Here is a 14,569-nt window from a genome sequence, read left to right as displayed (position 1 = left end):
CAGTTGGAACTCCTTTCAATAATTACATCCAGCACAATGCTTAATTTACATTGCATTTATTTAGCTGAAAGACTTGACAATATGGCTTAGAAAAGAATGACATTAGCATTGGATGATAACAACTAGAGCAGTGCACTCCCCAAGGGGAGACATTTCAGTCTTTGGCTTAGAGGGAGACTTTACAGATAGCAATATGTCATTAAAAACCAGTGCCATCTGTTCAGATTTCTTGTTTATGTACTGTCATGGATATAAAATGGATTGCAAATACAAGAGCAAATCCCAGAAATGCAAACTGTAGAATTTTTTCTTACATACTTTGCTGCGCAATTACTTGTGATTACACATTCTAACAGCACCACAAAAAAGAAAACAACCACCACTAACAATTGTTTTCTCTCCACAAGCCCTAATGATCTCCGTTTGAAGTTCCCCAGCTCAGTCCTGCACACACAAACTGTTTTCACAAGGCTGCGGCATTATTCATGTGACACACACAGTATCTGGCTAAACAAGCAGGTTATTTCTGATAAACTGCAACCAGCTTGGCTTTAAAACTCATTCATTCCAGACTACAGAACACAACCTCTGATGTGTTAAACCTCTGCTTTACCAACAGCGCTGTAATCACTGTAATGCAGCACATACAGTGTTTACAGCTGTGTGTCTCACATTGCATGGGAAAGATAAGAACTTCAGAGGAGAATATCTAATAGCTGCAATAACAAGTTTATGTTCACTGGTCACTCACACCACTTATTTCATATGTCTTTCCTTCGGTAATGCTGCTTTGTTTTTTTACAACCACTTGGAATGAAAATAAGTTCAATATGTGCTATTATGTGCTATTTTTATTTATTCTTCTGTTGGTCATTTTATTCCATCTGAGGACTGTTGCACTTTATGTGTAAAAACTAAAAATGACTGTTTATCTTTGCAGCCCTCTGTATCTTCAGCTGTACTAAGCTCTTACATTCAATAATTATCTTCAGCAAAATAAATCAAAGCTGTGCCTACACTGGAACATGGTGATTCTGTGACTAAACTATTGTTAACTTTAAATATTATCCTCTGACACATCGAATGAAACAACAGCTTTTCCATGACTTACGGCTGAGGGGAAAAATCTTAGGAAAAAACAGGACTGGCTGAATGCCTCTCATTTTGCCAAGTGCTCCTCAGGCCAGTACATAACAAGGAAATGGACTGACAGGTTGAGAAAGAGGACAGAGAGGCATCAATGATCTATTGTTTGCAGCCAAGGCGCTCCTTCCAGCTCTTCTGGCAGTCAATATATCAAAGAAACCAAAATATATTACACCATCTGCACTGAGATATTTTACTAATACAAATTATGGCATTTGTGTTTCTTTGGCTTAATAAAAGCATTAGGAACAGTTATGTACCCAAGAAAGTATGTGTGAGCACACATGCACACACACAGACTGCTCCCACCAAAGGTCTGGAATCTATCAATGCCCCCATTGCAATTACTTTTCAATGCGGGAAAAATGCATTACCTCTCTGCTGTGTAATGAACACTATGTTATTCCTACAAGGTTTGAAGTCTATCTTCCATACCGTGTACTACAGTATATATCCTGCAGTGTGGCTCCGTGACCCTCTTACATAAGTTCTGCCTTACAGATTATGACAGATATTAAGTGAATGTTGAGAAGCTGATTTGCAATCACGGCGAGAGCTATTTTTACCTTGGCGCAGGTCGGACTGAAAGTGTTTTTCCAACACTAATGCTGAGGTAGAATTAAAGGGGTATTTAATGTATGACTTCATTTGCTCACACACCCTCACATACTACAGGACTTCTCATAACTATGAACAGTACAGCGTCTTTATATCATGTAAGCAAAACATTTGTTAAATAAATCAATGTCAATCACATCAGTGTCAAATGAAATGTATTCCTACAGTACTTTCTAGATACTTGGATCTCATCTGAATCATGTTCATATCAGAAATAACTGAATCCATCCTGATCTTTAGTGGGGGAAAAACCAATTACTTAAACAAGAATAGCAATACTGCAGTATAAACACACGCAATTACAGGTTACAGCCTAGTATTGAAAATGTCACTTAAGTGAAAAAATATCAAAAGTAAAATACTTATAAAAGCACTACACTGTTATATTAGTGGGTTATTATTACTGACAATGTTTAAGCTGCGTATTACTATTGTAGGTGGCTATAGTGGTAGCTAATTAACACTTAAACCTGAAACAATGCATCATATTTTATGAACTGATCTATAAACAGATGTAAAGTCTAGAGTTTAATAAAGTAACTAATAACAGAAACTGCCAAATAAATTTAGTGGAAATATTTTAATTTGTGCTAATGCAAAGTACTGGAGTAATTATACTCAGTTACATTTGACCACTTTTATAAAGCTATATCCTTTTTGTTAATGTTGATTTGACTTTCAGGTCCTTTTGATACCCACAACATGGCATTCAGAAGAGGACAGTTTTATATGCTTTCATAAAGCAGATGGACTGGCATGCTCATAAAATATGCAGAGTTAGTAACTGTACAATCTGTGAAGTCTAGAATGACTACTGAGCAGCACTGAATCATCCATATCTATTTATCTGAAGGCAGTGTGTGAAGCTGTCGGGCAGAAAGAAACATATCAGGGAGACGTATACAAAAGACAAATCTGCACTGAAATATTATTGCTGCTGTAATACTTGAAATGAGCATCACTTTGACAAAGACAAATATAGAAATCTCTCCAGAAAGGAGAGATTAGGTAACACTTAAGCATGAGTCAGAGTGTAACTGGAACTGGCAGGCAATTTGTTTAAGAAAGCAAATGTTCCTCAGTCAACACACAAGCTCAGATAAAATGTCTAATCTATGTTATTTTAAAGTATTCCATTAAAAAATGTGCCTTAAAGGCAGACACGCTAGTGTATTCTGTAACAACCTCACTCCCTTTATGTCTGTTTAAGATGCCTGGCAGAGGTCACATCAATAGCATCTCTGTTGTTCCAGACCTGACTAATGGAGAGAAGAGAGACAACTGTTGTTTCAGACCTCACTAATGGAGAGACGGAGTTCTTCATTTCCTCTGAGGCCATTCTCATTGTTTAACCATCCACCAGCCTTCATCCCACTCCCTAGTGCAAGGCGAAAAACACATTATCTGACATTCCAGAAATAAAATAACACAAATTATTAATGAATATAGTTATCCAAAGAAACTGAATTTGATTACAGTGTGAGCCATAACAGGATATGGCTGGGGTGTTGGGTGGTCTCTCTGTCTCTCTTTTTCTCTCTCTCTCTCACAATGTGTCTTTCTCTCTCTTTCTCCCATTCAAATTCGAAGCATGCTCAAACATCTAATAGATTTTTCCACCCCGGCACACAATTTACTGCTTACAGATTTAGAATTCTCTGGCTTCCGGCCAGTCCACAGTCAGAAAGGAATTAATGATATGAGCACATCAGTGAGGAAAAACAGCTTGTGATTCTCTCTCCTACAGGTCTGAGGATAATGAAGAAGATACTGCTATACACCCCCCACCCTCCCCATATCACAAAAAGGAAAAAAAAAACATACCAGAGAAAGAGAGAAAGGGGAGGGGGAGAGAGGCACATAATCAATACAAACACTCTATTAAATTACATCTAAAGGGATTTTGGACAGTTTGTAGAATTAGTTCTGCAGAAAAAGCAGAAGGAGAAGCAAATATGTTTGAGAGGCGGAAAGCAAACAAGTGCAAACGATACAATCTGCCACATATTCTGAATGGAGGAGTACAGTAGCAGTGTGTCTTACAAAAGCATGGCATTCTTTCTCTGTCAGAGTCATAACATACCATTACTCTTGTAACACTGCAACACATTCTCTTTATCTTTTCCAAGAAACTGTTTACTCCTTCCCACGTTGCAGTCGAAACATAAAACATTTTCATGTGTGATAGTGACTCAAAGTCCCAAATATTGTTCTGTATTGTCACCAAGACAAATCAACCATGAGAAGACAGCATCTGTCTGTTTCCTTATCACCAGTTCCTACCCGCATAAACATTCTGTGATGCTCTGAGCAGTCTCTGAAAAGGGACAGAATCTACCCTTTACATCAAATTGAAACGTTCCAACTGAAATATTGTCGGGATATCAACTCGGGTATATGTGCCAATGCCAGCATACAGATCAGATGTTGCATCAGAGGGAAATACAGTGATTCTATCCCCGAGTGGGTGAGGCTATAAAGAATCTTGAAATGCAGTGATATCGTGCCGTGCCTCACTGGCCTACTGCGCCTTCAAGCTCAATCAGCGTAACTTTTGCTCTGATCACATAAAGTAGTGTTTAAGAGTGACACATTTTCATACTACACACAGGACAAGCAGGTTTGGATTATGAAGTGTGTTCAAACTGAAGAAAATCAAAAAAGGTCTGTATTTAGACTTGTTAAAAGGCTTCATTTTTCAGAGTGCCGTTGATAGACACAAGTGCCCCACAGTGCAATGCACAAAGAAAACTGAAGAGATGCTCACAGCTGAAAAAAAACAAACAAACAAAAACATTCAAATAAATCATGGCTAGTTGTAAAATTGTTCAACTCAGAAAATACAAACAATGAAAAAAAACTTTCATCCCATAAAAAACAGTTTGAGTGAAATGTAGAGGATAGCTTCACAATTTTTAAATTCTGAGTGAAAACAACAGCCAGGTGTCCATACAAACACTGAAACAGTTTTTGCATGCTATAATCATTCCCTTTGTTCACCCTGAAGTTTAATTCATTTCCTCTTAGTACAAACTGGTATGTTGCTATACATACTGCATACAATTAGCATGTGTACAACTTATGGTGCAGTATAAAATGTGCAGTATACTTTGCAGCTCACTTGTTAGACATGGACCATTTATACTCTGGTTGGTGGTTTGATCTCTGACTACTTCTACACAAAGGTTAAAGGGTCTTTGAAGAAGAGAATGCCCCCAAATTAATTCTGTTTATGTATGGAAAAAGTACAAATCCCTTTGGAAAAAAAAAATGAATGTAAAGTGTATTTTATAGTGGAAAGTGCAATGCTTTTAAAAGCTACTGCATTTTCCTTTTTCTGTCTGGACATTTTGTCAGAGAGCCCTGATCCTCACAATACTGAGGGATGAAACAGCCATAGATGAAACTGTAGGTTTTTTGAATGCAGAGTCACCAGCTATGACCTTGTATAATCACCTCAACCCACAATCTGCTCACTGGTTTCCGCACTGAAGGCCAGAACTGAAGAACAACAAGACAGAAAAACCTATTGAGCTATTTTGTGAGCAAGAACCATCAGTTGTGTTTTTTTATTCTTTTCCATCTATGGCTCTCTGTTTCTCCCAGTACAAGTCAACAAACTGTATCAGCAGACACAACTCTCCAGCGCTCGACCTCATAGTATACGACCAGAAACCAATTTCAGCAGGCAGCAATGAAAAAAAAGAATCAGGCCAGTTCTCTGGGGAGAGATAGAGGAGCAGAATGTAAACTTCCCTGGCAAGCCATCCCTGGTGGATTGAACTGTAAAAAGACGCTCTAATGCTCACTTCAATACAAGATAAAGTAAGTAGACAGTTTGCATTACCTGATTAAGTGACTTACATTACAGATTATGTAAGGACTGCAAAATACAATACATCACTCTTCATGCAATCGAAGAAATGTTACTAATGTTCTCCTGGAATGAAATTTGTGTCAAACGTTGACCACAAGAAGACTGATTACTGACTGACTGATTTTTAGCTACTGGGAAACCTTCAAAAAAGAAACAATAAACACCACACACTTAGAGGAAGACTTTCACATTTTGGGAAATATATTTACAGTATTTGCTTTCTGGCCAAGAATGGGATAAGAAGATTGATACCACTCCCCAGTGTGTACAGTAAATGTATAGAGCACAGGCAGGGAAGACAAAACACAGACTCATAAGTATCCAGGTGCAGTTAGAAGTTGGTAACAAAAGCTTACAAGCAGGCCGGTTCAGGCAACAGGAACAAAAACAGATAACAGGGATGACAATTAGGAACAGGCAGGATGGGGAGACACATGAAGAAGAACTTCACATCTAGCAGATGAAAAGGACAGGTGAGCAGGTTAAATACATAGGAGGGAATGAGCAACAGGTGAGCAGGTGGGTGTGGAAGTCAGGTGGGAAAGTCTGAGGTCATCTGGTGGTGTAAGAGAGGGAGAGGAAGTGTTCAAGGAAATGCAAAGACAGGAAGTGGAAATGTAACTGGGGGCAGCGAAATAAACACAAAACATGAAAAGCTGCAGCCAGCTGCCAATTAGCTTAACTGAGCAAAAAATCGGAAGCAGTGGGAAACAACTACTCTGGCTTAGTTAGAGGAAAAACAGGAAGATATTACTACACCCAACTAGTCCATATATTATTTTAAACACATGAGAGATCATGTGTTTATTAGTGAGCTGCAGAGGAGCGCATAGGCCGATTTTGTTACATCTGGCCATGTTTTGAGTCTTTATGCTAAGCTAACTGACTGATAGTGGTGGTGTTCCTACACCTTCAACAGATGGATTCCAGCTGTTTCTTCAACCTTAAAATAAATAAAGGATTGTACAAGTAAAAAAAATGTCCTCTCATTCCAGGTCGGCCACTATTTTAAAACACTACATATCAAAGCCTGGTTAAAGCAAGCATTTGAATTATGATAGCAATCATCTCTCTGCCTCACAGGTTTTAGAGAATCACAGCTGTCGATGCAGCAGGACAACAGCGAAGGTCGTTTGTCTCTCTAATTAATTACTTCACTTTGTGTGTGCATCTTTGGTTTCAACCTTTATGTATTTCTGAGGACAGCACAGGGCTTTGTTCACTCACCAAACCATACTTACCTAAGTAATGCAAATCAAGAGCAACACAATTGTCATTCTGTTATTTGAGACACATTTCTCTATGTTGGCTGTTAGACAAATACATAACAGTGCATTTTACTCACACTGGCAGCATGCCAGGAAAAGTTAGGATACGAGCTTGGGAAAAAAAAAACAAAAAAAAAAAACAGTTTCCCTCGATAACAATGGCACAGCTTATTACTCTTTGGCGCACAATGGTTTTCTGTGCGGCATGTGGTATTACTGCAGTATCCTGTTATGGGGAACAATCCAATTCCTTTGACATAGTTACAGATCAGCCGTAGAATAACAATCAGCTAATATATCATTCAAGTAATAGTGAGCAGCCACTTCAGGCTATTCTGTTTAAAAATACAATCCAAAAAAGAGCATATAGCTGTATCGTAAAAAATGAGCCAAGATATTACCCAGAATTACTGACATTCAGCTACAAGATTCTACAGAGTACTTTTATATCTGATCTGCTGCTGCTGTGGCATGAATATTTCATCTCAATAGTCAGCAGCATTGCAGTGGCATATTTCATATTTCTATGCAAACCCTTACTCAGAGTAACATGTGTTTGCCTTGATGAATAAGTGATCTCTCTCTCTCTCTCTTACTCTCTCCAAACTCTCTGCCCCTCTCATATTGTTAGACTGTCAACAACCGACACACGCCAAAAATGTAGTGAACAAACAAACAATTGGATAAGTGAGTGCACACCACTGATTGTCAGTGTGTAGCAAGTGTGCATGAGTCCATCCACAGTATGTGTGTGTGTGCATGTATGTGTGTGTGCATGTATGTGTGTCTGTCTCTGGTGCCCTGCCAGAGTCTGAGCCCGTTCTGCTGAGTGGGCAGAATCTCTGGCGGAGTGTCCCATCGGAGTGACAAGTGCATTTAGAAACAGCCTGATGGAGTCATTAACAGCAGCGCTGCTCATTAGCAACACATGCACGCATGTGCACACACACAAACGCGCACGCTCAGTAACAATAGCGTCATCGTCAGCTTATTACGCCGAGAACAGAAAAATCCATAAAAATCTAGACGATACAGCACATTTATAGAAAGCTATAATATGGAGCATAATATCATTTAAGAAGCAGGCTGACACATCTATTCATGAAAGCAAGCAAAAACAACACACACCCACAAGCACAATCAAACAATATTGATTCTTGGAATAAAAACAAAACATCCATTATTGATCCTCTTGTCCTTTTTGCGTATGAGATTCAACCAGTGTCGAGTAATCAAGGGCATTATACTATCACACAGAAACACACAACACCATCTTCTCTTCCTGGAATATCCAGAGCAGGAAAGAGTACACAAGTCATCAATAACCAGAAACAGAGTCTTTTTCTACAGAAAAAGAGTCATATAAGCCTATAGCAGTTTCATTTCCATACACTTTGGGTTTAAAATAGTCTTAGAAAATGACTTGACAGAATCATAAAGTTAAACTTCTGCTTTGAATCAATAGGATATATACTTACATCCTGACAAGGGGGTACTGTAACTGTGACAGTATTTTTAGTATATTCACCAAGCTACATTATACTATTATAATCTGCGTTAGCCATTACATCACAGCATGTGAGAAAAGCAAATACGTGGGAAACGACTTCAAAGAAAACATTATGTTCTTTCTGATTATTAGACTCAAATGCCAGAGTTTCCTATTTGCATCAGATGAGTCATCCGTAGAAACATCCAGCTTTATGTTCGGCCTGATTCATGGGTAATTCTGTAGTGAGACCCCAAGAGCCTGGTGTGCGAATCAAACATTCACTGACACTTAATGGCACCATGAACATGATGAATACAGCAGATAACCATTCAGACACACACAGCAATGATCCTTAAAGCTGCTGAGATACACAGCCAATTATGATCTGAACTGACAGATAAGAAAGTATCAAAGGTACTGTAGACTGCAGTTTGATGTGACTCAATTATTTAAAGACATTACCAGCAGAATGATGTGATTTTTGCAATACAGTCTTTGTTGTTGTCACACTCTGAAAACAGAGTTGTTATACTGTAGGATGGTAATGCGTTGGCAAACACACTGCTATTACCTCTAGCCTGCCTCTATTAGTGTGATTCTCAGCTCATTATATCAGGAGGAATTCCAACTACATACTGATGAATTACTCCAGTCAAGACAACACTTGTTAAACCAACCAAAGGACAATAAACATAAGCTGATTTATGGTGGAAACAGGACACAAGTACATAAACATTCAACACAGCAGCCCAGAGAAATTGGAAACACTGCACTAACCTTTAGGAATGGAGAAATACTTTAAAATAACCTTTAGAAAAGTAAAAGAAATTGGGGTTTGTTCTGGCGCTCACCTAGCTGTGCCCTCTCCCTCTGGACATCCTTGAAGTTGAGGCCACTGGTCAGGGTGCTTTCTCGGTAGCGGTGGAGGGCTTCCCGCCTGCCGTTGGTGCCCAGCTCCCGGAGGACGGAGGGTTTGAGAGGCTCGGCCTTCAGACCGTTGGCCCATCCTGAAAAATCTGGTACTGTCCACTTCACCAGATCCTCCAGTCGTACAATGACCTTCTCAGACACTGCAATTACTTCGTGCTGAAAGGAGGTAGGACAAAATCCCAATTACAATCATGAGCACATAAACGAAGTTATATAAACGCAACTCTACCAAGGTCATGGATTCTTTCCTTGAGGCACAATTATATGAACGTTTTGTTGAAAAGACACATATAAACACTTCAAGAAAGAGCACATCTTGAGGTAGGTTATATGTAATTGAAATTTTGAAGTCTATATCTCCTGAAAACTTTTTTTCTCTGCAAATAATTGATTTTTTTGAACAGCTAAAAATCTCAAACAAAAAACAATCAGTTCCAAGCAAACAGTAGTTTTTGTACTCCATAAATATCTACACATTGTTAGTCACTAACAGGCTGCTTCCACATTTCGCTGCTGAGGGCAGCACTTGTCTGCTTGCTACCCTGAAATCTGAGGTTCAAACACACATGGGCAAACCAAATTTCTGCTGCCACCAATTTTAACAAGCCACTATTAGATATTTTATATACAGCTGGGTAGATTTACAGCATTGCATCTAATATATATATATATGTTGTTGTTATTTACAATCTTAATCTGTAGTTACTAGCCACCAGCAACTAGTAACTGTAAATTTCAAATAAATTTAGTGGAGTTGAAATTACAAGGTACAGCTCTTGAGTAAATGTACTTAGTGTGTAATTCATGTCACTATAAGGTAAACATAATCAGCGGTTTTGTAAAAGTCAGGATTCAAAACATTACAAAGACCAGAGCAAGTAGAAGAAACATGGCAAACAACAGAATCCCTTATTTCTATATTTATATAACTAAATTGGTATGTGTGTCAAGTAGCATTATGGCTGTGGATACACATTAATGTAAGTAAATTATAGCAGCATGAATATGGATGATGTGGATGATTGCTGAATTGACTTTAAGCCAGCAGTTAAATCAATGTCAATGAGGACGCAGTTGTTTCAGACTTTTTGATTAGCATTTAGGAAGTCAGGCTCCTAATATCCACCATGAATGTTGAGATTTTAATTTAGAAGTCACGGCCACAGTGAATACGTTTACACCTAAAGAGTAGAGGAAATGTCATTAGTTACAACAAGGGTGTAATGAATATACAGCAGACCGCTATGAGCCACTGGTCTCCTTGACACATAATAAAGCTAATGTGACTCTGTCAGGAAACTATAACTGTAAATCTATAGCAGTGATGTGCATGGCTGACACTGAAGTAAGCTGAAAATAGCTATGGTGGTTTTGTGTACATATTTGAGTCTGTTCAGTTGGCTTGCTTAATAGGATTTGCTCTCTCGCTGGTATGTGCTTCAAGCTATGGTTGATTCAGCCCCTTTTAATAACTCTCATACTCGAAGAACTACAAGTCCAATGGAGAGGGAAGGAAGCAGAGATGCTTAAATGTCTTTCCATTTGAAGAGCTAATAGCTGAAGTGCTTGTTACTAACAGAGTGGAGTGGTGTGCTGGAAGATGGCTATTACAGAAACAGGGAAATCTGGAGGACAGATGTGTACAGGCAGAAATGCAGACACTGATCGTGAGCTGATCTCACGTTTACCTTAGTTATCTCCAATTTACTAGGCATCTACGTGCCTTTACATATTTCCCCTCAAAGAGCCTGCATTTTACTCACATTAGAATAACATGCTTATATGCTACACTGACATATTTACGCACTGTATGTCTGGATGTTGAAAGGGTGGACAGTAAAAGCTACATCTGTATAATCTAATAAAATGCAAACAAAAACCAACTCTACAGTAAACACTTCCTTTGGGAAATCTTTGGGAAACTGTCAGGTTTTTGGCATTTTAAGCTGCACTTATGTTCCAATGGATTATTTCAAAGCATTTCTATTATTTTACCTCAACTCTGAAGGCAAACATGACTTTTTCAGCATTTTAGATTCTCTGTCTGCTCTGTCTATAAAATTACCCATATTCAGTTCTCTCATCATCTGCAACTACAGGCATATCAAATCCCAACCAATTGGAGACAGTATTTCCTTATAAAGGAAAAGCCTGTGAGGGATAGCTTGATATAGCTGTGCCTCCCTCACTAAGTAGAAACATCAAACATGGGTTTTCAGTCTTCTTATAATGAGCTGTCTTCAGCTGTCAAGTGGTGGCGGGTGGTTGTAACCAGCTTTCCATGCAATGAAAAACTGACTGCTGTTTCTGCCTTCAGAAAAGCAGGCCATTTGAATAATGTAGAGTAACAGTAAATAGCATTCAGCCTGCAGCCAAAAGCTAAATTGTAATGTATCTCTACAGACTGAGCTACTGTACTTTGATGCAATCTACTGACAGCACACGGAGAAACAAAATCCCGAAACATTCCAGTGCAGGCTATTTTATTCAAAAATAATGCACTGAATGTTCTGCTACTGATGTATGAGTCAAACTGAAATACTTCAAGTAATTCAATACCACACCAGAGCCTACACACAGCAACAGCAGACCTTAAAAACACACAGCCATTGCCTCTGTATCAATCAGCTGAATGACATGGTGCCTTGTGTGAGTGTCAACAGATCCTGTTTGGGGAGTTGTTCAGATTGAGAGCAAAACACAACAGGTGAGAGCAATTCAGCAGCTGTCAACACAGTCCAGAATATAATCAGTCTATGAACGGAGCCACAGCTCTAAAAACAGGCTACAGCTATTAGCTTTACCATATACTGTGATGTTTTTTTTTTTTTTTTTTTTTTTTTTTTACTTTACCAGCCAACTTTACACAGGCTGAAGTTTGTAGACATAGCACATACAGTCACACAGCTGAACACCAGCTTGTGGTTTGGATAAGTCACAATATTTGATTGAGAAATGTTTATGCAAATACTGTAGAATTAAGAAATGTGCTGTGTCTCAAGTAAGAGGTTTCTGAGAACCAGCCAGCCCAGTAAGTTGTTGAGAAACAATCACAACAGTGTTGCACCAACCTGCTGTGCAACTAAAATTAACTAAATGTTTCCACCAATAATAGGAAATAGATCAAACTAGGCTTCAAGTAATAATTTTCATTACTGTACAGACAATGTTTAGTTTACTCAGTAAACATGAAATAGACACCAATTCAATCCAGTCAGATTAAATTCTGTTAATAAGTTAGTGTTCGAGAGAAAATCTTTCTCTAGTTCTCAATCAAAAATGCCAAGAATGCTCTGAGTATTTGCTGGATTTTTTTAAGTTATAAAAGTTATTTAAATTGGACTGTTGGTTGGGCAAAGCCAATCAGACATTTTAATGCCTCAGGGTGGACTTGTGATTGTGGCATTTTAACTATTTTCTTGTATTTATAAATCAATTAAAGTATAAAATTATTAAAATAGTAATTGATAGTCATCATCAGTTGTAGCTCTACATTTTTGCCTGACTTCATCTATTAGTAGTAGTCAATAGTCATTTATTAGGATCAGATTCAGATCTTCCAAGATGCATCATTCCAGCAGGATTTGTCAGCATTGCAGGGGTCTTCTACTGACTATTTAGGTTTTCAGCTTTCAAAGATGTGCTTTAGAAACTTGGGCCATTGCTCTTGTGTAAATGCCGGGCATCCACACTGTGCTGTCATTTCGAGTTATGCAGCTGATAGTTTAGCAAAGTGGCAGACACAGCCAGCAGGCCACTTGATAATATAGGTCAGAGGACTGCAAGCCTGCAGCCAAGGGGTGACACTACACATCAGCAACATACCAAACAGCCTGGTGTCATTTCAGTGACACATGCATTGAGAGAATTTTACACTGAATCCTACACCAAATGTTTTCATGTGTTACCATAATTTTATCTATGAATGTCAATAAACGCACACACTCTCTAACTGCTCATTTTATGATTGAGTTAAAATGCAAGGTAACACATTAACAGCTGAATGTTACATTCTCTCTCTGTGCTTCTGTCAATAATTCATGTTATTACTGCAGCAGTGTGATATCTCCAAAAACATTACTGAGTAATTTATTGCTATGGCTGCACATAATGGACTGAAAGTGGAAAAAACAGACTTCTGCTGTGAAACTGTAGATAACTCTGTTCAAGCTACGCATGACTCCAGCAATCTCATTGAAATTAAACTCACTAAAATCCATATCATTTCATTTATATGGATGGGGTGGTGTACTGTTGGCAAAACAGCACGAGGGACATTCCTAATTCTATATTTGGTGATCCAATTAGAAACAATGCACCCTGAAATATTCCTTATCACGCTGAACAATTCCCTCCAAGAAATCGACGCCACTGCATGCAAACAGTGAGGCAGGCATTCCTGAATGTCAGCGTTCTGCGGCAGAGCGTCTCATCGCCCCGACAGGACTTTCAGCTTGGGAGTCAAGGGGTGCATGCTCCCACTGGGTAAGTGTCTTTCTATACTGTGGGTACACACAGTGACACACACACACACAGTGACACACACACACACACACACACACACACACACACAGCTCCTGCCATGCTGGGAAGGTTTCAGCCTGCTGCCTCAGAGAGGTCAGCGCTGGAATTCCTAAGGCCAAAGGAGATTAGTAATTGAGTAATGGACATGGTGACATGGACAATGTGGAGACAAAGAGGGATAGAGGAGGAGAAGTAGAGAGAAAGAAGGAGAGAGAGTGAACAAGGGTATGAAACACAATATGAGTTCATTATCTATCTCCCCTCCCCATCACTGACCTTGGCTTCAGTGTCCCAAAACAAACTTATCTGGGAATTAAAAAGTAGCTCTGGGGAGTAAGCCAGGGAGAATTGAATTAGAATATGTTATTTTAGACTGCCTCAAGACTAGAAAGAGTTCAAGGTACAACATTTAAAAGGTGAGAATTATTGTACATAATGTTCTGGCACGCAATGCATGCAGTTTATTCATATGCATAAAAGTTGCTGTAATATCTGCAGGGTGCTGAACTCATCTTTTATTCACTGATTCCATTAAGAGATTGCTCTTACATGAGTTGGGGTGATATATGAACTTAGCATTCTCGTGCAGTTATAATGACAGAGAAAAATAGCGAGATAACAGGAGTTTTCAAAGCCGTTCCGAAAGTGGGTGAGGCATCCATCATGTAAGGTGACACCACAAAAAAACCTGTGTCAGCTCCCTTGAATCACTGT

The 14,569-nt window shown here is 38.8% G+C and overlaps 1 protein-coding gene across 1 annotated transcript in view; it reads right to left on the bottom strand.

Annotated features, from left to right (window-relative positions):
- Positions 1–14,569, bottom strand: part of arid5b (AT-rich interaction domain 5B) — a 69,578-nt gene that overhangs the window by 49,903 nt on the left and 5,106 nt on the right. The window contains exon 3 of the mRNA XM_026309192.2: positions 9,253–9,487. Coding sequence (XP_026164977.1) covers positions 9,253–9,487 — 235 coding nt within the window. The remainder of the gene's footprint in view (positions 1–9,252; positions 9,488–14,569) is intronic.

The sequence above is a fragment of the Mastacembelus armatus genome, chromosome 15 (genome assembly GCF_900324485.2).
Source record: "Mastacembelus armatus chromosome 15, fMasArm1.2, whole genome shotgun sequence".
Taxonomy (NCBI): domain Eukaryota; kingdom Metazoa; phylum Chordata; class Actinopteri; order Synbranchiformes; family Mastacembelidae; genus Mastacembelus; species Mastacembelus armatus.
The sequence above is the reverse complement of the archived record's forward strand: the minus strand, read 5'-3'. Positions and strand labels throughout refer to the sequence as shown.